This window comes from Neurospora hispaniola, assembly GCF_033458365.1.
Source record: "Neurospora hispaniola strain FGSC 10403 chromosome Unknown B0T23scaffold_2, whole genome shotgun sequence".
NCBI classification, from domain to species: domain Eukaryota; kingdom Fungi; phylum Ascomycota; class Sordariomycetes; order Sordariales; family Sordariaceae; genus Neurospora; species Neurospora hispaniola.
Window position 1 is genome coordinate 4402114 of NW_026944407.1, and position 21055 is coordinate 4423168.

Genomic DNA, 21055 nt, shown 5'->3' on the forward strand with positions numbered 1-21055 from the left:
GGGTATTGTGTCTACGCTTGTTTCGCTTGGTGAGTGCGAATAGCAGACCGTGTCAATCAATACTGCCTCAACCTTTACATACACATACCACACTCTACACTACCTCTGCATATCTGCACCGGCCGCCGACATTAAGAGATTATTACTCCCGTCGAACGGCTGTACAAGGCCGATCACCGCGTATATCACCGCGTATTGCGACCCTTTGGAGACCGGTAACGCCCCCAACCGCGCCTCAACACTCTCATTGGCGTTGTCAACTTGCGGAGGGCTGTGTGACGATTGCCGAGTTGCCTCTTCCCGGTTCACGACTTTGCGTTCCATCGACAGACGACGACCAAGAGCAATGCAGAGACATCGGCCTTCTAGTCAGAGGATAATTTCAACCCATTGATCGTCGACGAGGCCGCTTCTTCGAACTGTTAAATATATATACCAGTACACATATCCACCATCAGCCAAGATGCCTGTAACACAATCACGGATACCGATCCGGGCTTCTCATCCGTCACTGGAGCCCAATGCCGTTTCGATGTCAGTCAGGTTATGGCCACGCATCGACATAGCCCCGGACCCAAATGCTCCCTCTTCCCAAAAGCCCACCCAAACTAGCATTGTAGGCCTCTCTATTCCAGATCAAATGGTGTTCCTCTCTTAACAATTGCTTCCCATTGCAGATTGTCGCCATTGTCGTTGCCGTAATCGCCCTGATGTTATCCATCACTCTCACCTTACGCGCCGTCCGCGCCAGGCATCCCAACCCAAAATACATACCCACGCCCTTCTTAAAGCGATTGTGGACCAAATGGAAGGTCCCGCCTGTCAAGCATGCCTACGCTCAGGCCGGCATCGACGAAGAGTACAACAGTCACAACCGAGCAAATCAGGACGCCATGGAGGAGACACTCACTGCGGTGAACGCTCGACTTGCCGCCGCAGCCGGCAGAACAGGAGCGACAGGAGGAACGACAGCTGAGGTAAACCGTAACCAGTCGATCCGCAGCATCATGACACTCCCGCCCTACCGGCCAGCCCCAGGCGAGAACGAGCGAGTACTAGGTAGAGAAGGCGAGCGCGACGGTATCGACGTGGTGGTGGAGATGCCGACTGCGGAGGATGAGGAGCATCTACGTGACGAGGAAATGGAGGCACTGTACCAGATTCGCGTGGCAAGGCGGCGCGCGAACCAAGAGCGGGAGGAGCGGCGACGACTGCGCCAAGAGGCTCGGCAAGCCCATAACTCTGCAGCTTTGCGCCAGATTAGAGAGCAGGCGCGGGTTCAGACGGCCCGGAATACCGAGGAACTGGAGGTGCTTCGTGAGGAACACAATCGCATCAGGGAGTTGCGATCGCGCGCGACGAGCAGTGTACAGTATGCGGACTTGGGTGTCGCTAGGGCGGATGGCACTCGCATCCGGGCTAACAGCACGGAAAGCGAAAGGGTCGGGTTGCTGAGCGATGCGGCGAGCATGGCGGCGTCGCAGCAGGGTGTAAGGCCTAGTACTTCCGCCACCCACCACCGGAGGGGTTCGAGCTCACTCAGTATCGACACCTCCAGATTGGGTGATCAGTTCCTCGATTCGTCGACTGTGGCTACACCCTTGACTGGAGCGGGCGGTAGCAGCACGTTCAGCCTCGTTACGCGCAACAGCCAAGAACGCGGACGATCGATATCCAGGTCCAGGGCAAACTCGGCTGCCAATACCCCGCGCGCTGGATCCAGCCCTGAGATGATCGATGCCGATGATGCTGACCTGGGCGCCGTCAACATGCCGCCTCCGCCAGGTTACGAAGACGTTCGCTTGGACGACTTAACTCCCTTCCGCTCCCCGGTTGCCTCTGCTGCTGTATCCGGTAGGAACAGCCCCACCACCATGACGCCGCTTCCGTACAACGAACCCCCTCCGGAATACCCCGGTCCATCACCAGCACCATCAGCCGAAGAGACATCGCTCTCTACGCGCACGGATGGAGGCAGAACCCTTGCTCACCAGAGGAGCATCTCAGGGGGAGGAGGTGTCGGAACCGTGAACCTACCGACCAGATTGCCAAGTCTGCGTCTCGACTCAGTGCCACTCATTGTCGTCGAGCCGGAAGAGGAGATAAGGATAGGAGAGGGGAGCAATAATAACGCGGCCAGCACAGAGGAATCGGCGTCTAACCCTCCGAACATCAACATAACATTCCAAGGAGAGAGTAGCGCAGCTCGTACGTCAGTATCGGAGAGTGTCCGAACATCGACGGAGAGTGACTCGGGCGAGGAAACCTCAGTAACGACAAAGGGGAAAAAGCCCGAGAGGACCATCAAAGTAAATGAACAGGTGGAGAAAGAGAAGGGGAATGGAAGCGGTGCTGTTACTGCAAATATCGATCGCTCGGAGAGCACCAGGAGCACGACAGCTGCAAGAGATAAGGAGAGTCACAGTCCCGCAGTAGGAGAAGGGATAAAAGGAACTTCGGCTGGGATGACGGCGGAAGGTGCGGATCCATGAGACGAGGTTTTCGAAGAGAAAACAAAATATGGAAATGGAGTGGTGATGGTATTCTGATGATTGGCGTGACGTGACTTATACCCGCGACTCGATTCGTATACATACCGGAGGACAGCGTTTTTTTTTTGGATGAAAGGAGAAAGGAGGGGATGAGAGAACTGGAGGAAATTTGGAAACTCTAAAGCATCAACTTTGTGGGTATCACTATGTTTATGTATATACCAGTAATGTTGTCAATGATCAACCGACCAACCGGCATGGAATGGAAACTGGAGTTCAATAAGTTACGCAAGGGATACTTTTTGATGAAGGGGATGAATGAGACAACGGCACTTTGATGCTCGGCTTTCAAAACTTGGTGATTGCTGGGTGTATGTGTATCCGTAGGTGAATCGGTTCTGCTAAGGTGGTTCGAACATTCCTTCTTCCTTCCATCAATGGGCAATAACACGACAGACTTTCTTCGGATTGAGACGTCCAATGACCATGGCGTCAAAACCGAGTATGTAAAGGGCAAGTGAAGAGTCTGGCAAGATTTCGCCAGCATCTCGGTTTCGTTTTCCGCATGACAGTCACTTCACTTTGCTTTACTTTTATCCGAAGAACAACAATAATTCAACGAGCGACTCCATTGCTATCCTCTCAAAAGCACTAGAAAACAACAAAACAGATAAAACATCGCCCTCGAATAGAAAAACCCCTTCAACAACCAAACGAGTGAAAGGCGTTGAACCCATTGAGACATCAATGCACTATACCCTTTCTCGAAAAGTAGCTGTTTACCACCTGTCACAGGCAGCATCAGCATCAGCATCAGCGTCATGAAACTTGAACATCGTTATCATCTCATCTCATCATCCAACTCATTTGAATCCATTCTTTCCCATCCATCCATCCATCCATCCATCCATCCATCCATCCATCCAGCCATCTTCCCCATCCTTCTCAGCTGGGAAGACTAACTAACTGACTAAAGTCAGTCAGTGACTAAACACAAGTCCAAACCTCCTGCTGCTTGCCATCCACAGTAACCACCTGCTCCCTAACCCACTGCTGTTGATGCTTGGATTGAGCAGCAACAAAGTCCATCATTTGCTTGGGAGACAAGACTACTACAGCTTCTTGTTGTTGGTTCTTGTGCTGGCCGCCGCCAAGGTCGATTTCCTCTTGCTGCTGCTTGCTTTGGCTGTTACCGGCGGCCAACTGCTGCTGTTCCTCCTGACCATCGAAATGCTCGCCAGCAGTCTCGTGACGGACTTGGATGATGCCGTTGGTGGTGCTCTTGAAGAGCTCTTGGGTGGTTTGGTGGTTCCAGTTGCCGTTATTGAGTTGCTGGGTCTGTTCACCGCCGATCTTGTTCAGCTGCTGAGTGTTGATGGGTTGGCGCGGGAAGTGCTGTTGGACTCCCTGGCCCTTGTTTTGGAGCTGCTGAGTGTTGATGGGTTGGCCCTGGTAGAACTGGTGGGTTGTAGTCATGAGGATGTCGTTGGGGCCGCCGCCGTTGTTCCACTGCTGCTGCTGCTGGTGAGTCTGTTGACCATTATACAGCTGCTGACCCTGGCCTTGGTTCTTGTTGAACTGCTCTTGCTCATGGTTGGGGTTGGTGGTCATGAGGATACCGTTCTGGCCGGTCTTGTACAGCTGGTTAGTAGTACCCACCTGCTGACCGTTGTAGAGCTGCTGGTTTTGGCCGCCCTTGTTGAACTCCTGGATGACACCGTGGGTGTTGCTGGTGGTGTAGAGACCCTCCGTCTGCTGGGTACCCTTGTTGAATTGCTCCTGCTGCTCTTGGTTCTGGCCCTGGTTGAGTTGGTTGGCCCAGTTGTGGGTGATGTCACGCTCCTGGATGCGGCCGTTGGTCTGGCCCATGGTATTGTAGAGCTCTTGGGTCATGGCTTGGCCCTTGGTAAGAAGCTCATCTTGCTGAGTCTTGCCGGTGTTCATGACGGAGCCGTGGGTGTTGGACTGGTCGTCAAAGTGCTGGCCGAGGTGATGGTTGCGCTTCTGATTCTGGCCAGTCTTGAAGTTGGACTTCTGGCCATGGGGCTGTATTGTGGTAAAAGAGTTGATCGTTAGTGTGTATTGCCGAGATTTGAGCGTGATAGAGATAATGGATTCTCTGAAGACTCACCATGCTGTCCTGCTGCTGCTGGCCCACACCCATCCACTCTTCATGGGTCTGTCCATGGATCATATCAAGCTGCTGCTCACCCTGGCCAGTAACCTTGTTGTTATGATCGATGGATCTGGACTGGGCAAGGTCACCGACGATGTTCTTGCCGCAACCGGGGCACTCGATCTCCTTGCCGATTTGCTGGTCGACATATTCGATCTGGCCCTGGAGACCGCCGCGGTTCTGCTGCTTCTGGCCGTCGACAATTTCCAGCTTGCTCTGCGCGGGGCCGACCTCACGGCAGGCGCGAGAGTAGTTCTCATCGGTCACGAGACATCCTGGAAGGGAGGGCAAGGCCGAGGTGGTGACTGCCAGGGTCAGGGCAAGAAGGGAGTGGATATGCATGTTGTTGGCGGCGGACTAGCCAGTGGACTTGGTTGAAAGTGTCAGAAAGTTGTGTTGAAAGGATTGAGGAGTGGTGAGGATGTCAAGTTGGAGGTTGGAATTCTTTCGACACTGCTGAGAGGAGTCCATTGTCGTTTAAATGCTTTCTTGCTCGCTCATTTTCGGTGGACAAAACACCATGAGCACACCAAGATGATCGAAGTTATCATGTCCGCTTCTAGAAGAAGCACAAACTGTAGTGATTGCTTATTGAAAGGGTGCAAAGTGGCGAGTCGTTGCGGTTTTTCCGACCAGTGAAGAAACTTCGAACCGAAGCACAGCAGTAGCAGCTATCAAGAGTAACCTCCAAGTTAGGTAGAACTCCAGATCTATGACCTCAAGCAGTGCAACGGTTATCTGCCTACTGGATTTTCATGGCTTGTGAGATCTGGGAGCAGTGACCAGAGGGACTTGCCAACATACCTGGTGGAAAGAAAAGGTCTCCAGACATTGATGAGTGACCCTGGTCACAAAGATCCAGTATCTCGACTGTGCTCCTCACAGTTCTGACCCGACGGCGTGGTCAAGAGGGGTTCGCTCAAAGGCGTAACATCTCATCGAATCAGTATCGGCTATCCTACCCCTGATCCGGAATATGTCAAGGCTGACATGTCACAGTCCTCGCAACACTGGACGAGGAAATATCCAATGCAATAAGGTGTTGAGTTGCGCCAACCCAAGCTCAATGCCAATGACTTTCTTTGATAAAGCACCGGGTTCGACTGGTGGGACTGTGCTCGCTCACAATACGAGGACAAATACCTCGCTTAACGCGAGGCGGCTGTGATATCGAGAGAAGCCAAGTGAGCTAGTGGGTGTTCTTCGATTAGGATGTTCCCTCGACTTGCGGTCACACAGTAACGTGCTCTTGGAATCACAAATGGAATGCAGGGAGGCGAACAGACAAGACTTCTTGCTGAGAAGGGATGTTTGCCTGAAGTGATATTGAAAAGTGTTGGAATTGTCATAACTTTTTTCGTTGAGAGACATTCTACAGCACCTCTAGAACCACACCCTCAGACAGATTATGTAAATGTATGAAACCTTCTCTTTCCTAAGTGACCCACGCCTATTCCAATGCTCCGCATGTGAAGGAAGAATACCATGACCGGAGTAGAGAAGTCCGGTAGATCCCTGTAGTGACGCCAATCATAGACAGAGAATGGAAAATGGAAAAAACAAATAGCAAAGACATGGTAAAAGTACAAGAAAATGGTCACAAGGTGTTGATACATATCGTCGCGGATGACTGAGGGGGCGGATTCGTTTGGTCGATTAGGCCTTCTTCTCCGACTCGCCGGACTGCTGCTCGCCGCTGGGAGCACCGCCGAACCAGCCAAAGACGGAACTCTGCATGTTCTTCATCATCTCTTTCTGGGCCTTCTCCTGGGCCTCCTGCTCCATCTTGAGCCACATCTCGCCGTTCTTCTTGATCTCCTCCTCCATGGCCAGGTAGTTGCGCATGCCACGCTCACGGGCAATATCCTGGATCATCTTGCCCTTAGCAAAAGCCTCAGAAGGATCCTCCTCGCCTTCCATGGCCATGGGGTTCAGCTTGCTAGGCTTGATACCGAAGCGGGCGCCAAGCGAGCCCAAGCCAGCCTTCTTGGCCTTGGCGGCAACGAGCTTGTTGTGCTCAGCGCGGGCAATGGCCTCTCTACGGGCAAACTCGGTGGGGATGTGCTGGCCCTCGAAGGACTTGAGGACCTTGCGGACATCAGGGAAGTTCATGGTGTGGATGAACTCAAGGAAGGGAACGAGGGACACGAGCTCGGTATCCTTGGGATCACCCTTCCACTTGGGGAGGACAATGGCGTTCTCGGGCTGGGCGCGCACGTGCTTGGGGTCAGTATCAATGATGATGACCTTGGACAAGTCTCTGTTGAGATAAGAAAGGTCCTGTGCGACAATGGTTGGTTAGCTACTGTGACGGTGCAATCTTGACAGCTCTGGGTGGTCCTACCTTGACGATCTCGCCATCCTTGTACTTGGTCGCCTCCCTGAAGAGGGGCCACATGATGAAGCGGTACGGGTCCATCTTGCGGACAATAGGCTCAGCGTTGGCAAAGGGAACGCTGGTGAAGAGAACAATCTCGTAGTACTGGCTGAGGTAGCGCAAGAAGTAGTCGACACCGGGACGCTTGGCGAGACGCCAGCCGTGGTCGCGCGTCCACTCGCTATGCACCAGCATATCTTCCAGACTGATACAGAGGGTGTACGGGCGCTCGAAGGACGGATCCGGGTCGGGTAGCAGCTTCTCGAAGGCAGGTTCCTGGTAGTAGCTGACGGTTCCAGTCATCCTGGCCTTGGCCCTCTTCCACCACAGGCCAAGACCCCAGCCATTCGGTATATCATGGTGCTTCTCAAGCTCCTCCTCATCCCATTCCCTGCCCAAGTAGATCGTTCCACCCACCAAGGCGAGACCAGCGGCAATGAAGGCCCAGTTGGCCATCTTTTGGCGGCGCTTCTCGGTAGAAGAAACGTAGGCAGAATCGGGGAGCTGGCCCTTCTTGCGGCCACCGCCACCGCTGCCTGACGTAGCGGCCTCAGGGCCCTCGGCGCCCTCGGCCTGTGTCTCTGCCTCCTCACCGGCGACCGGCTTCTTGCCGGCCTCCTTCTGAGCCATTTCATACTCTAGGGTGGTGGGAATACCACCTCTTAGATCGGGGAGCTTGGACAGGTCGATTTCGGGTTCGGGTTCGGATTCGGCTGGGGTTTGTTGTTGTTGTTGTTGTTGTTGCTGCTGCTGCTTCTGCTCAGCTTTCTCGGATTCGGCGGGCTCGGGGGCCTTGGGAGTAGCCTTTTGCGCGGGAGTGCTCTCGGGCTTGGTGAACTTGGGAGGCTTGTTGTCCTTGGCCATGGAACGGGTCCAGACGGCGGGCAGGGTGCGCTGCGACAGAAGAGGCGACGCCGCGTGAGCTGCAACACGCGCGCCCGCGATGGAGCGCACGGCAGCTCTGGACAGCATCATGACTGATATGGGTTGGACACACAAAGAGCAGCAGCTGTTTGGAGCTGTGTGGTGTCGAGTGTCCCCTAGTGATGGAAACCGAAGGTGGATGGATGCCCGGGTAGTTGCAGGAGGGGGGGAGGAGCTGGTTGCTGCCTCTATGGTAGGTGGTGGAAACAAGTGACGATAACAATAGGATAACGGAAATTCAGGGCGTCGGAGTCAGTTGCAGTCAGTCAGTATCCGCTGGGCCTGATAGCGATATGATATGGATCCAAACCAAACTTTCCAATTCCACACACTCAAGCTTCCCGCCTGGCCGGCTGCCCGCCCAAAAAAAAAAACTTGAGTCCTGAACCTTCCGTCACAACGCTGCTGGTTGAACTTCAGCCTTGGCGCGCTTCTTTTGGTCCAATCAGACATGAAGGAGGGGTCGGTTGCTGGATCTTCCAAGGCCGCCGTGCACAGACCTTTGAGTTCCCTCTGAGAGTTCTTGTTCCCGGCCCCAATGGCCCCACATACGGAGTTAAGCGTCAAAGACAGTGGGGGACATGTCGTCATCTTTTAGCTTTTGGTTGTTGCATGGATGGATGAAAATCACGTCTGTAATCTCCAATTCACCATCTCAACTCCAATGGCTTAAAAGATAAAAGTCTTGATCTCGTCTCCAGGAGACTATCTATTACGACAGGTGTCCGAGATCCTATGTCTTTCGGATGATTCAAGCATGATCTGACAGGTGTCGTTCATAGGACTGCAGATACTGAAAACGTTAGGCGACAGTGACACTATGTACTCTTCCACTGAGTGGCATTGCGCCTACAGATGCTTGAAAATGAGCAGTAACTCTTGCGGGGAAATGAGCAAGTATTATTATAATGAAGGGGAGTTGCGAAATAATCAAGTACCGGGCATTCAAAGGTATGACTGGTCTTCGATAAGCTCTTCTGAGCCATTCAGACCACTTCGCTCTTCTCCCAACCACACAGTTGCTATCCAAACGATGGGAAGCTTGGGTGACCTGACTGACGACTTGATCACCTCAAAAGTCCCAGGTGAAACCATATGCTAAGTGGATGTTTTTCTGTTACAGTACAATACCTCTTCTTGGCGATCATTTGTGATGATTTCTCATGTTCACCCTAACCCTGTTAGTATCCGCGTACAGCTTATGTAATGCGTCGGTCAAAGCAAATCGTCTGCACAGCGATACAGCGATGCCGTGTTTTGCTGTGATGGACATCCAACCATTCAACATCGTCCACTCAATTAATTGCCTTCCCCTCACCTGCACTTCTCGGTAGGTGACCACTTCTTGCTCGTTTCGTTTCTGCATCATTCTAGCGGGCCGAGACGGAACCGAATCGATACAATTGACGAATCCTTAACACTTGCCCTCTTCTGCTTCCAACCCATCTTCTCTCCTTCCCACTCCCGTCTTCTCTGTTTCTTCTGGAACATATCATCATTCATCCAACGCTCGAACGGCTGCGGTGATCCAAGCACAAACGCAAAGTCCACTCCTTCTCCGCCACCCGAACCGTCATTATCAATCATCCAAAAAAAAAAAAAAAAAAAAAAAAAAGTCCAGTCCGCGCTCTACAACTCCCTGCCACTTACCATTCCAACTTCCAACTATCGCCGCCCACCATGGCTTCCGCGAATGCATTCTAGAGGGTGGTCCAGTCGTTGCGCATTCAGTACTCACGATGGGACCACCCTCTCAGAGTTCTGCGTACTCAACCACACACACACACAGCCTAGACCTACTACTATCATCGACGCATCGAGCTTAAAGCCAAGAGTCAGAAGAAACTGAACCATCTCAGAACCGATATTTTATCCTTCCAGATTCCTACAACATCCACTTACATCCATCTCTCACCCTACCCAAGCCCTTGACATTCAACATTTGCCACTTCGCGTCCCGAAAGTACAGTGGCGCCAGTCAGCCCTACAGACTGCTTATTTGTGTTTTGCCAGGATCGCGATATCATAATCATCACTACTTCTGCTTACCGTATCTCTCAACCTTTTCTTCGCTCGCCCTGTCGTTAGACGACGATCTACACCACAATGCCTCGCAAAGCCACCCAACAACTAGTGGGGCGTAGAATCACCACGAGGACGTCCCGCACCGTCGCGACCGTTGTGGACAACTCGCTTCATGCCCCTCCGACCCCGATCCCCTCTAATCTCAATACTCCGCTGAGTTCTGCCTATCCGTCGACTTATGCCTCCGAGGCCGAGGGGGACGTTGACGGAGAGGTTGAAGGGGGAATTGAAGGACAAGTCGGCGAGGATGTCACCAAAGCCATGGGCGCATTAACCTTGGCTGGCTCTGCCGAAGCGACGGGTGAAGCTTCTGCCCCCCCAAAGCCTCTCTCCCGACTAGCCAGAAGGAAACAAAAGCCGTTTCCCTTCCTAGAGCTGCCGGCCGAACTACGAGTCAAGATCTACGAATATTTCTTCGACGACACCCACTACGTCCTCGACCTAGACCCAGACAATTACAGGCGCATCCACAAGAAGCTGGGCTTCTTGCGCACCTGTCGGACCATCAGTCTCGAGGCCGGCTACCTCTTCTACAGCACACACACCTTCCGCATCTTCCCCACCCACCCAGGCAAGCACTTCAAGACCAAGAAGCCTCTGCTTGCCCGCATGAGCGCCCGCCAGCGCTCCTGGATCACCAGTCTCGAGATGCGCCTCGGCCCCGGTTGGAACAAGCCACCGCGCGGCTGGGTTGTCAACCCGGCCCTGGGATTGCACGAATGCACCAGCGTGCGCAAGCTGACCGTTTTTGTCGAGTGCGACCCCAGTGACGGCATTTTTAATGGCTTCCGTCGCGCCGACGACTTTTACGAGGGCTTCTCCCGTGGTCTGCTGACGGACGTGCTCACCGAAATGCCCTTTGTCGAACACGTCACCTTTGACGCGTGGAGCAGCGTCCGGAAGAAGGGCGCCATGATGCGCGGGCTGATTAATACAGCGCTGTCGCATGGGAAGCGGATTCTGTGGGGGCCCGAGAGAGGCTGGTCTGATTTGGATAATGAAGAGGATATCGTGGTTCCCACGAATGACATGGTGGCTACTGCACTGCTTAATGGCGTCGGTATGGACGTTGTCATTGTTGCTTGACGTGTTCACGCAGCGGGTCAACACTGAAGGGTACGATGGTGGTCTGGGAGCATATTGTGTTGGGACAGGCGTTCTTGGGTTAGTTTGGGAATGCATTGCGAACTGCTTTTATCTGGAAGTTGTACAATATGAAGAGCGCATTATGACGTCGCTACTCAGTCTATCGGGGTACGTTTAAGTGTGTTTAGTCCCTATTACGAGCCGAGAGCTACTTGACTCGCATTTCTGAAGACTTTGACCGATGAATCGAGTCCTATCTCGTGAAGTCATCTGATGTTCCCATATACCTTGTAACAAGCAAAGCGTTCTGTAGACGAACAGACTGGAGTCTCAGCCAAAGATATCTGCATCATGATCGGATCTCAACCGCACGTCACTTGTGTGTCAAGCTGATTATTGCGAGTTAAACCCAAGATCAGAATATGATTTTCATGTGAGAGCAAGCCTGAGAGAAAACCATCGAGAAAGCACCGTCACATGCCGAACGGTCCGGGTCCAAACCCCCTGAGACTTCCCCGGGTTTTGCGGGCTTGGCGTCCATTGACGGCCGGACGGAAACGGACCCCAACGGTGTCATTGATCTCCACAGTCCCACTTGTCAGCCCGCCGTCGCCGAGTTTCCCATGCTTACCCTCCCGCTTGTATCGACGACGGGCATGATAATTGCATCCTGCAACATATGAACTCCAGTGTATGTTTTGGAGTAGTATAGTGATCTTGGATCACCTCTTGGTTGGTTAAACACTCGACATACTGTAAGAGTTGAGCGTTCGAGATACCTTACCAAGACACTTACACCAAAGAACTAAGTCTGCTCGTCCCAAGTGGCCCCGCAACCTCGGCTGTTACCTTGTTCTCGATCGGATTCACAACTGAACTATTCAACACATAACCACAATCACTATCAACATCAGCAAAGATGACAAAGGAAGATCCCATCGTCAAGGCGTTGCAGCAATACACAACGTATGTCATCAATCATCCAAAGAACCCCGTTATTGTCGAGCCTACGAATTAACACTACAAAAACACACAAAACAGCTGCGATGTCTCGGACGCCCTCATCAAGCTCAAGTATCGCAATGGCGGGTTTCTCTCCGGTCTGACCATGTGGTCCCCCCACCGTCAAGAAGGCGCAACCAAGATCGTTGGTCCCGCCTACACAGTCCAATATGTTCCTTTGGATGACCCAAGGCCGAAACACCCTACTCACTATGTAAGTCACTTACTCAACCTCACTTCCTCTTCTCTCTTTCTTTCTTGCATCATATGTACCTAGTCGTAGGTAATTTATATTCAAAACACCAAACTAAACAAAATACCGACATGCATCAATCAGATCGACAACGTCCCCAAAGGCTCCGTAGTCTTCGTCTCCGCCCCCGCCAAGACCCCCAACGCCGTCTACGGCGGCCTCATGTCCACGCGCGCCCGCAGCCTGGGAGCCGTCGGCTCCGTCATCGACGGCCGCTTCCGGGACCTGCAAGAGCAACGAGACCTGCATTATCCCATTTTCGCTCGGGACGTGGGCACCGCGCCGCCTGCCGAGCTGGTGAAGGTGGTCGCTGTGAACGTGCCCGTCAAGCTCCAGACGGACGAGCAGGAGGATATGATGATCCACCCGGGGGATTATCTCGTTGGGGATATCAATGGCGTGGTGGTGCTTCCTAAAGAGATGGCGGAGCAGGCGCTGCCGTTGATGAAGAAGCAGGTGGAGGCGGATGCAAAGATGCAGGTTGCTATTGGGGGGGGGATGAGTTTTGCGGAGGCTAGTAGGAAGTTTAGGGGGTGAGATTGTCTTGGGTGGTTTGGGCTGGTTTGGGCTGGTTTGGATGATAGCGATTAGTGATGAATAATGAAAGTTTTTGAGTTTTCTTTTTGGTTCGGATGTGCCCTACTTTTGAGAATAATCCAAGTCCAATGTTAACTTGGCGTATCCCATATAATCATATCAAAGTCAAACGGTAAGCAGCAATGAGCAGATCACAAATCGGGATAACAACCATAGAAGAAATTGAGCTTGTACACGCAATAATGCATATAGAGACAGAAAATCCTAATCCAATTGGTGTTCTATCCAAAAGAAACCCGCTACCCCATATCATCCCCTACGTGAAACATCAAAACATCACGACTTTCCATAATCCAACCTCTTCTTCGCCTCACTCCACAACTGCTGATCAGGCGTCACACCTCTCCTCTCCAACCTCCTCCTGGACTTTGACCTCGTCCGATCCTTCAAGACCCCACGATCGCGGCTTTTCCCTCTTTCATCCCTATGCCTCTCTCCCTCCCCCCTAAGCCTTTCTTGTCTCTCGCTCCTCTCGCCCGTCCTCCGTCTATATTTCCTTCCACCAACCATCCTCCTCAACCCCCTCACAACAGCTCTATCAACATCCACACCAAACCGCCCCGCCACTCCTGCGCCGGCCAATAGCACCGCCCCCAAAATCACAAAGAAATCCATGAAATGCACCACCCACCACAAATGCTGGGTGCCCATCGGGCACGTCGCATACTCGGCCTTCCACTCCCACTCCTCCTCGTCGAACCAGACGCTCAGAAGCCCCGCGTTCCCGCCAAACTCGCCCATCATGCTTCGCACCGTCACCTCCCTCACGCCCGGCACATCCTCGCGGCCGATCAGGGACTCCTTCTTGGCCTGCTTGTACCTCTTGACCTCCCACTCCCTCTGCTTCCTCTCGATCTCATACTCCCCGTCTTCAGATTGGACAAGCCTCTCCACCTCGACAAAAGACTGGTTGATATAATGCCATGTATCGCACCCCTCATGATCGTGTCCGTTCAGTATGATCCCCTTCCTTCCCTGGCCGTTGCCAGGCGCGTCTTTGTTTCCCGACATTCCCAGCATGCCCTCAAGGAACCCCTTGCTGGCCGCCAGACTCAACTGGTTCTGCTCCTTCAAGGTCCCGTCGTGGTCGTGGAAGGTGAAGAGCGGCGAGTCGACGCAGACGCCGTCGGGTTTGTAAAGCGGCACGTGCGTGAGCACCAAAGTGAAGTGGCCCTTGAACTGCACCGCGCTGGCGGTGTTGATGACGCTGTTGATGAAGGAGTAGGTGTCGTCTTGCAGTTCGGTCGACAAAGCGGGCGTGTCGAGGTTCATGTCGTTGAGTACGACGAGACGGAGTTCGGGCACGAGACGGTCGGAGAGCGGGTTGTCGAGGGCGTCGAAGAGGGTCGAGGTCAGAGACTTGTTGGTGAGGGGCAGCTCGAAGCGGAGCTCGTAGTTGATCTTGCCAAAGGCGTCTTCGAAGCGCGCGGTAAGATTAGTGTTGATGTCGCCTGCGTATCCGATGTCGTGGTTGCCCGCTACGTTGATAATGCGCTTGGTCCAGACGGAAGAGTCGTTGGCGGGCCCGCTGGTCGAGAGGTAGCCGGTTAGGTCGTACTCGTCGGCTGGGTACATGGCGACTTCGTCGGGGACGCGCTCGCCGCCCTTGAAGACGCGGTTCCAGAAGCGGTGGGCGCGCCAGTAGAATTCATCGTCGGTGACCCACTGGCTGCCGAGAAGGTCACCGAGAACGGTGACATGCGTCGGGCGCGACCACCAGTGTAGCGTGCGGTAGATGTGGGCGAGGTAGTAGTCGTTGCCCCAGTGGTCGAAGCGCTTGCGGTAGGACTCGGCAAGGTTGAAGATGTCTTCGAAGAAAATGTCGACGATCTCGTGGAAGCACTGGCGGAGGCGCCATCGTAGAGAGGCGTGGCTGGTCTGGAAGGTCAGGTGGCGGAAGAGGCTCTTGACGTGCGGGAAGACGCCTAGGTACTCGGTCGGGATCGAGGTGTCGCCTTCGAGCTGCGGGTCCCCGAGTGCGAGGAGACGAAACGGCGCAAGCGGTCGCGAGGGTGTAACGGTGGGTGTCGAGGTAGGATCGGTTTCGTCTACGGGCACAGACGGTAGCGAAAGGTGCAACTTGACCGTCTCGAGGAAGGCATGGTAGCCTGTGTCGGCGGGCGCATTATGTTGGACAGGCGGCAACGGAAAGGCGCATTTTCCGAAAAAGGGGAAGAAGTAGAGGTATATCGTCAGAGCCAGGGAGATGGGGAGGAAGATGCGCAAGCCCTTGCGGAGGGTCGCCGTCGGGGACCAGGAGAGTTGCGACATTGGATGTTGACTATCGCGACATGGGGAAACAGAGACACATGTGAAAGGGTATATAGGGTATAGACCAAAAAAGAGAGAGAAAAAAAGCAAAAACACTATACGCCCAAGCGAGAGTTCTGAAGAATCCTCGTGAAACCGGGACAATGAGTGTCAAGGGTCTGTCTGTTTGTTGTGATAATTCCCGATTTGGAGTCGACAAAAAAAAGGAGTCAACAAATTGCGCCGCATGAGAGCGTGTCGGCGATGCTCCAGTCGTGTTTCGCCAATTTTCAGGTGAAGAATGCCAAGAGTTGAGGGGAGAAGGGAGGGTGGGGGGAGGGATTTGCCGGCGGCAACTGTACTGAGAGTTGGGACGGAACGTCATGGTGTGTGGCCCCCGGATCCATGCTCACCATGTCTTGGCATAAGGGGTCCAGATCTTGTCAGACATAGGAGTTCGTCAACATGGGGGTCGTACGACCTCTCCCTCAAAAATCAAAAGGGAGTTCTACACCAGTTAATGATTTCTTCTGATCACCCCGAAGGCTCTGGAAAGTGACAAGATCAGACAAATCATCTCACCAGTGGCAACGCTTGTTGACAATCATCAAGTCAGTCCGAAACATTGTCCGTGATTGTGTAGCTGCCAACGGCTCCGTGGCTCGGCAAGCAGAGTCAGTCCAACTGATGCGCAAGTTTCAAACATCGTCTTTCCGCCTTGCTTTGGCTGCTAGTCTATTGGCCGGTAACTCATACACTTGCTTCCCTACGTTGATGGGGGGCCCACCAACCTTGTGTGCCTTGACGCAAAGTCCCTCTCCTCCACACGGTCTTGTTGAGGCCGAGCTTCATCTTGCAAGGTTGACTTTGTAGCAGTGTAAAGGGAAAATCACTGGCCTTAGACCTTCGGTTTTCCGTCGGACAGCACAGACCAAAGACAGCTGAAGGTGTACGCGAAGAGTGGCACCAATCAGTTTACACCGAGATCGGTGCTACACAGATCTTGACACTCGTTGCCTTGTGAGTCGCGTACAGTTGAGAAAGATGAGGGAGTGGGTAAAAGTCATGATGATGTCGAAGCATAATAAGCACCCCGGGAGCCGTCTTTGCTGTGGTTTTATTTCGGGAAGGCTTTTGACAGATTGGAAAGAACCGCAAATCGTGGAATCTTGACAAGAACTCTCCGAAACAGTGCCCATAATGAAGACTCTCCCCAAGCTTTTGTTTGGGGCAATACTATTCCTGGGTGTGGTCCATGGACTGGTCATTGAACCTGTTGGGGGCCTGGACAATGTCGAGCCCACAGGACATAACGAAACCGCCTTCGGAGGATGCACACGCGTGAGTGACTCTTTTGCTTTCTTAGTCTCAGCACGTACCCACCCAGTACTAATGCTGCCTCAAGTGGTATATGACACCAGGAACCCACCCCCTCGACATGGACTTCTTAGCAGAATGCCAGACGAAAGATGGCTCGTATCTAAAGTCACGGCAGTATCTCGGACAGTGCATCGCCAACGTCGATGGTTATCTGATGATGCAAGACAAGTAAGTTTTCTTGGTTTTTTACCTTTCAATCAACAACAGGTAACTGACGGGCAATCCGTCAGTGGATGGTTTGGTAATACCTGCGGTGATTGCTGGCTCAGTCCCGACCCCAAAGGGAAATTGGGTATGTTTACATGGCTTCACTGCAGCTGTTATGATGGCGAGAAGTGGGGAGACACCTACATAAATCTTGGTAAGCAAAGTTTCCGAGTTTGGCGTTGTGATGTTACTGACAAGGAGGTCTTAGATGATATTATCAGCAATTTTCATGGTTTGCTGAGTTGCCTCGGTCACATTGCGGTACTGGCCTGATGGGAGGGAAGTATGTGGTGAGCTGGGGTGTCTGTGGAGTTTAGAGTCACCAAGAGTTCTGGCTTTTAGCTCTTGTTCGGGCGAACTAATTCGGGTTTTTAATTTCTTCTTAAGAAAGGGGTAGGGGAAGGTGGAAGGATGTTTTACCTTGGAATTTTCAGATAACGATGTAACAGCCAGTGGTATACATGTCAGGTAGACGTATGATGTATCCTTTTCCCATAACCAAAGCGCCTTTTCATTTCTGTTCAATATCTTCAACCCGAACGCCGACCTTGCCGCCATGCAGCCTGAACCTAAACCAATGCGCCGCGCAAACGCCGTTATGTTCCCTCCCATAACTCAGTACTCTTCATCATAGTCGTCCAACCGCGGAACAGTGACATCAAACGTCACATTGCCCTCCGACTCGGGATCAACCAGCGCAAAGGCCACAGCGCTTACATCCGCAAGCTTGGATGATTCTACCGTGTCCACGTCTTCCACCTTAAGCTTCTTCCACCCGTGGCTTAAATCCCCATTAGGGTGTCTAGGGATTCCATAGACGATTTTGACATCGCCTTCGGGGAGAGGGACCGGTTCGGCGTCGACGCTGAATGTAAGACCGTTGGGGTAGCGGTCATGGAGGATCATGAGTAGCTCTTCGGACACCTTGGCAAAGGTCCAATCTAGCATAACGAAGAGGAAGATTGTGTGGATACCGCATTTGAGGCGAAGGGTGATGCGAGGGTCATCGACCGGGTTGTTGGTGGTGCGAGGCTGGGACGACGGTGATGGTCAGCAAAGTTGGAGAGAAGCCCGACGGAGATGGCGGTTTTTTACCATTGTGACTTTTCAACTATGACGGTAATGGGGTCTTTTTGACGGAGTATGTTTAGTGTACAGAAGAAAAAGTAGAAACCCTTGGTCAAGATTTCGCTGTTCAACTGTGGTAAGCTAGGCTGAGATCTAAAAAGTTGGGGTCAGTTTGTTCCTGGCATGTGGAAGCTGCAATAAGGGATGGACAGTGGGGTTGGGCTGTGATGACGTTGGTCGGGTGGCCCAGGTTAGGTTGGAGACACTGAGACTGCAGACGCGATCCGACCCGCTTTCTCCGCGTTTTGGAGGGGGCGGGCAGCTACACTACCGTAGAAACTCGCCAAACTGGCAAAAAGCTACTGCCTGAAAAACCGGGAAATCAGACAGGGTGCTGGCAGATCTGTAATGCTCGAGTCCGAGCCTGTGCATTGAAACGCAGGTAAGTTTAGGCGGTGGGCAATATTTCTAGTCGGGGGCTTATCAACTAGGCCTTTTTTACTATGCTTTTTCATAGGGGGATTTCCCCTATTTTACTAGAGAATCTGTACCCCAGTTTTCCATCCCTGTCATACCACCATGGCGCCCCAGAAGGTTCTACTTAACGATATCGACATTATCTATAAATAAATAATAATAATAATCCCCTAGTATTGAAGCTCTCTAACTCTCTTTTACTAAACGTTACAAACAATTTTACTAACGCCCAGCAATTCGTTAAACGTACTAAATACCTCATCGTCCCTCGAATACCATTATCCCCCAACATTAGGGAAGGTCTAACCCTAATGGACTTCTAGAGGGTAACCCACTTTAGCTGGTGATGTGGGGTGGTTCATTTGTTTTCTTGTTTTTCTCTACGCTTTCTTCTTTTCTTTGCTCTGGACTCTTGCTTTCAAATAATATGTGGAGGTATCTAGGCCTTAGCTCATTGCTCATTAAGGAGCGGATCTGTTGCACTGGTCGGACAGGACCCTGGGAATGTAATGAGTAGAAAAGGGATATAAGGAGGAGATCCCGACTGAGAGGAGAGAGGAAGGATAGGCACTCCAGACTAGACCAGACAACACCTATCTTCGAGAATAGACTAAAGAATCCCGCTCCTATACTACAGAACTACCGTCGAACGCCCTCGTAATAGTAAGCCCAATAACCCTTCTGTGAAAGAACTAACTTCCAGACCTATCTAGCCAACCTAAGACTAATGAGGAGAATCTTATCCTTCTCGTTGGTCTTTGGTGGTGGTTGATGAGTTGTGACTTTGCTACTCTATCTTAGTTCCTAAGGACGAAAGCTATATTCAACTCCAGATCTGCTCCTCACTACATTTAGGTGTAGTAGGGTGCTTTTCGTGTTGGTGTGGTTTTTGCTCCATTTCACTGGGTTCGTAATAAAAGCCGTTACTATATTAAAAAAGATATTAGGGCTAATATTAAAATCTTTTATTATATAATTGAACTAGGCAAATACTAATATAAATAAAATAGCCGCCTTAATATAACCTATTAGTAGCGGGAAGGTAAAGTTACTACTTATTAATATTTCGATAGCGGCAAATTTATTAACAGCGGCGAGGTTAATAATAGTAATAATAAAAATTAATTATTATTAATTAGACCGAACGAATTATTATTACTATAACTTATATACCCTTAATCGTACCGTAAAGTCTAGTTTATTACCCTTCTTTAATAACCCCCTATTATATAATATATCTTGTAATATACTATAAATATAGTAACTATATCGAATTATCGCCGCCTCCCTTACCCTCTGCTTCCTCTCCTCCACCTCTTCGTCGTCGAAATTAAAATAGAGACCCTTATCGTCTTCGTCTTTAGGGATAGCTTCAAACTCGCCCAACTCATCCCTAATAGTATTACCTACTCGCTCCTAATTATTCTATATTAGAGTATTTCTATTAATTTCTTTAAAGTTAATTAAGTAATTCTCTAACCCATTTAGAAGGATAGATATACCGTTATCTTTGAAAAACTTAATAATAATATCCTTTTTATCTATTTATAATTTTTAATAGTAATGAAAAATAGTATAAGTAACTAGAATCCTCTTATCCCGGACGGACCATCTTTTACCCGGATTATCAATATACTATTAATCCTATAATTACTCGGTCTCGTTTCTTATTATCTTTTTAAATAACGAGTTAATTACTATATCCAACGGTTATAATAGACTTATAAAACCACTAGGGATTATAACCGTTACTACCTTATAAAGCATATCGTTATTAATTTTATTGCGGACTTTTTAAAAATTGTAAAACGGGTATATATTTATAACGAATAATACTTCTTACCCTAACTCCCATACAACAGGAGCAAATTCTTCGTCGAACCAACTGCAAAAGAGGGTTTCGTTCTGGTACACATCGTCATTAAACTTAACAAAGACATCTTAAATATATAGCGGTTGCTCTTTTTCCTAGACTTTCCCCTCCCTATAAAAAATAACCGTCGGTTTCAATCGCCAGCCGCCGTTGGTAAAAATATAAAGGATGAGAGAGTATTAGCGTTTACTCTAACTACTATAGTCGGTTTTACTAAAAATAATTCTAAAACCCTTAAAATTATATATAGTGCTATTAAGGTATTTAAAATTGAATAGGATTTTGTTAAGGTTAATAATATAAGAGGGGGGGAATTATATACGGGTACTAGGGACGATCGATTGACTATTACGTTTAATAAATTTAAATTTATAGTTAATTCTATTACTCCCTAATTGAACTACTGTTATTTGAGTAATAACCTTACTGAAGAAAGCTATTAATTTTTATATATAGTTCAGCGGGGAGCTTCTAAACTTAATAAGTAATTCTTTGTTAAATAATTATAAATTGGTTAAGGAAGTTCCCAAACCACCCGTGTAAGAATTTAAAAGTATATTAAATTTCTAGGTACGTTTCAGTAAAAAGGGTAGTCGAGCGACGACGAAATTAGGCTATAGTTATTAGTAATTTATTTCGCCGGCGGGCAATCTAGAAAATTTAATATAATTTACCCTCTATCTCTAGCTATATTACCCTCCCTTCTCTTACTAAATTCAATAAAATCGTATTATAATTCCGCTACTAATTCGCTATTATTCGAACCGGGATTTTATAGAACGCGTACGCTTCTTTGTACGATATATCG

The 21055-nt window shown here is 50.6% G+C and overlaps 8 protein-coding genes across 8 annotated transcripts; 4 read left to right on the top strand and 4 right to left on the bottom strand.

Annotated features, from left to right (window-relative positions):
• Window positions 1-463: 463 nt before the first annotated feature.
• Window positions 464-2492, top strand: B0T23DRAFT_402912 (uncharacterized protein; the record flags this gene model as incomplete). Its single annotated transcript, XM_062838726.1, has 2 exons — window positions 464-616; window positions 678-2492. 2 exons carry the CDS (start codon window positions 464-466, stop codon window positions 2490-2492), a joined length of 1968 nt encoding a protein of 655 aa, XP_062696094.1.
• Window positions 2493-3397: 905 nt separating this feature from the next.
• B0T23DRAFT_94773 (uncharacterized protein) lies at window positions 3398-5400 on the bottom strand. Its single transcript, XM_062842029.1, has 2 exons — window positions 4624-5400; window positions 3398-4538 (listed from the first exon to the last, which is right to left on the bottom strand). The coding sequence occupies exons 1-2, from the start codon at window positions 5008-5010 to the stop codon at window positions 3480-3482; spliced, it is 1446 nt and encodes a 481-aa protein (XP_062696095.1). The 5' UTR covers window positions 5011-5400; the 3' UTR covers window positions 3398-3479.
• A 781-nt stretch (window positions 5401-6181) lies between these two features.
• On the bottom strand, window positions 6182-8120 carry B0T23DRAFT_94765 (mitochondrial import inner membrane translocase subunit tim-50). Its single transcript, XM_062842028.1, has 2 exons — window positions 7013-8120; window positions 6182-6948 (listed from the first exon to the last, which is right to left on the bottom strand). Exons 1-2 carry the CDS (start codon window positions 8018-8020, stop codon window positions 6325-6327), a joined length of 1632 nt encoding a protein of 543 aa, XP_062696096.1. The 5' UTR covers window positions 8021-8120; the 3' UTR covers window positions 6182-6324.
• A 1621-nt stretch (window positions 8121-9741) lies between these two features.
• On the top strand, window positions 9742-11444 carry B0T23DRAFT_94784 (uncharacterized protein). Its single transcript, XM_062842030.1, has one exon. It carries the CDS (start codon window positions 10076-10078, stop codon window positions 11138-11140), a length of 1065 nt encoding a protein of 354 aa, XP_062696097.1. The 5' UTR covers window positions 9742-10075; the 3' UTR covers window positions 11141-11444.
• A 509-nt stretch (window positions 11445-11953) lies between these two features.
• Window positions 11954-13014, top strand: B0T23DRAFT_94839 (RraA-like protein). Its single transcript, XM_062842031.1, has 3 exons — window positions 11954-12106; window positions 12182-12356; window positions 12480-13014. The coding sequence occupies exons 1-3, from the start codon at window positions 12060-12062 to the stop codon at window positions 12930-12932; spliced, it is 675 nt and encodes a 224-aa protein (XP_062696098.1). The 5' UTR covers window positions 11954-12059; the 3' UTR covers window positions 12933-13014.
• A 142-nt stretch (window positions 13015-13156) lies between these two features.
• On the bottom strand, window positions 13157-15468 carry B0T23DRAFT_375246 (uncharacterized protein). The gene has a single exon (XM_062836894.1). It carries the CDS (start codon window positions 15261-15263, stop codon window positions 13269-13271), a length of 1995 nt encoding a protein of 664 aa, XP_062696099.1. The 5' UTR covers window positions 15264-15468; the 3' UTR covers window positions 13157-13268.
• Window positions 15469-16442: 974 nt separating this feature from the next.
• On the top strand, window positions 16443-17102 carry B0T23DRAFT_310669 (uncharacterized protein; the record flags this gene model as incomplete). Its single annotated transcript, XM_062834597.1, has 4 exons — window positions 16443-16583; window positions 16648-16790; window positions 16853-16983; window positions 17038-17102. 4 exons carry the CDS (start codon window positions 16443-16445, stop codon window positions 17100-17102), a joined length of 480 nt encoding a protein of 159 aa, XP_062696100.1.
• A 342-nt stretch (window positions 17103-17444) lies between these two features.
• B0T23DRAFT_402919 (uncharacterized protein) lies at window positions 17445-18478 on the bottom strand (the record flags this gene model as incomplete). Its single annotated transcript, XM_062838727.1, has 2 exons — window positions 17445-17861; window positions 18476-18478. The coding sequence occupies 2 exons, from the start codon at window positions 18476-18478 to the stop codon at window positions 17445-17447; spliced, it is 420 nt and encodes a 139-aa protein (XP_062696101.1).
• Window positions 18479-21055: the final 2577 nt, after the last annotated feature.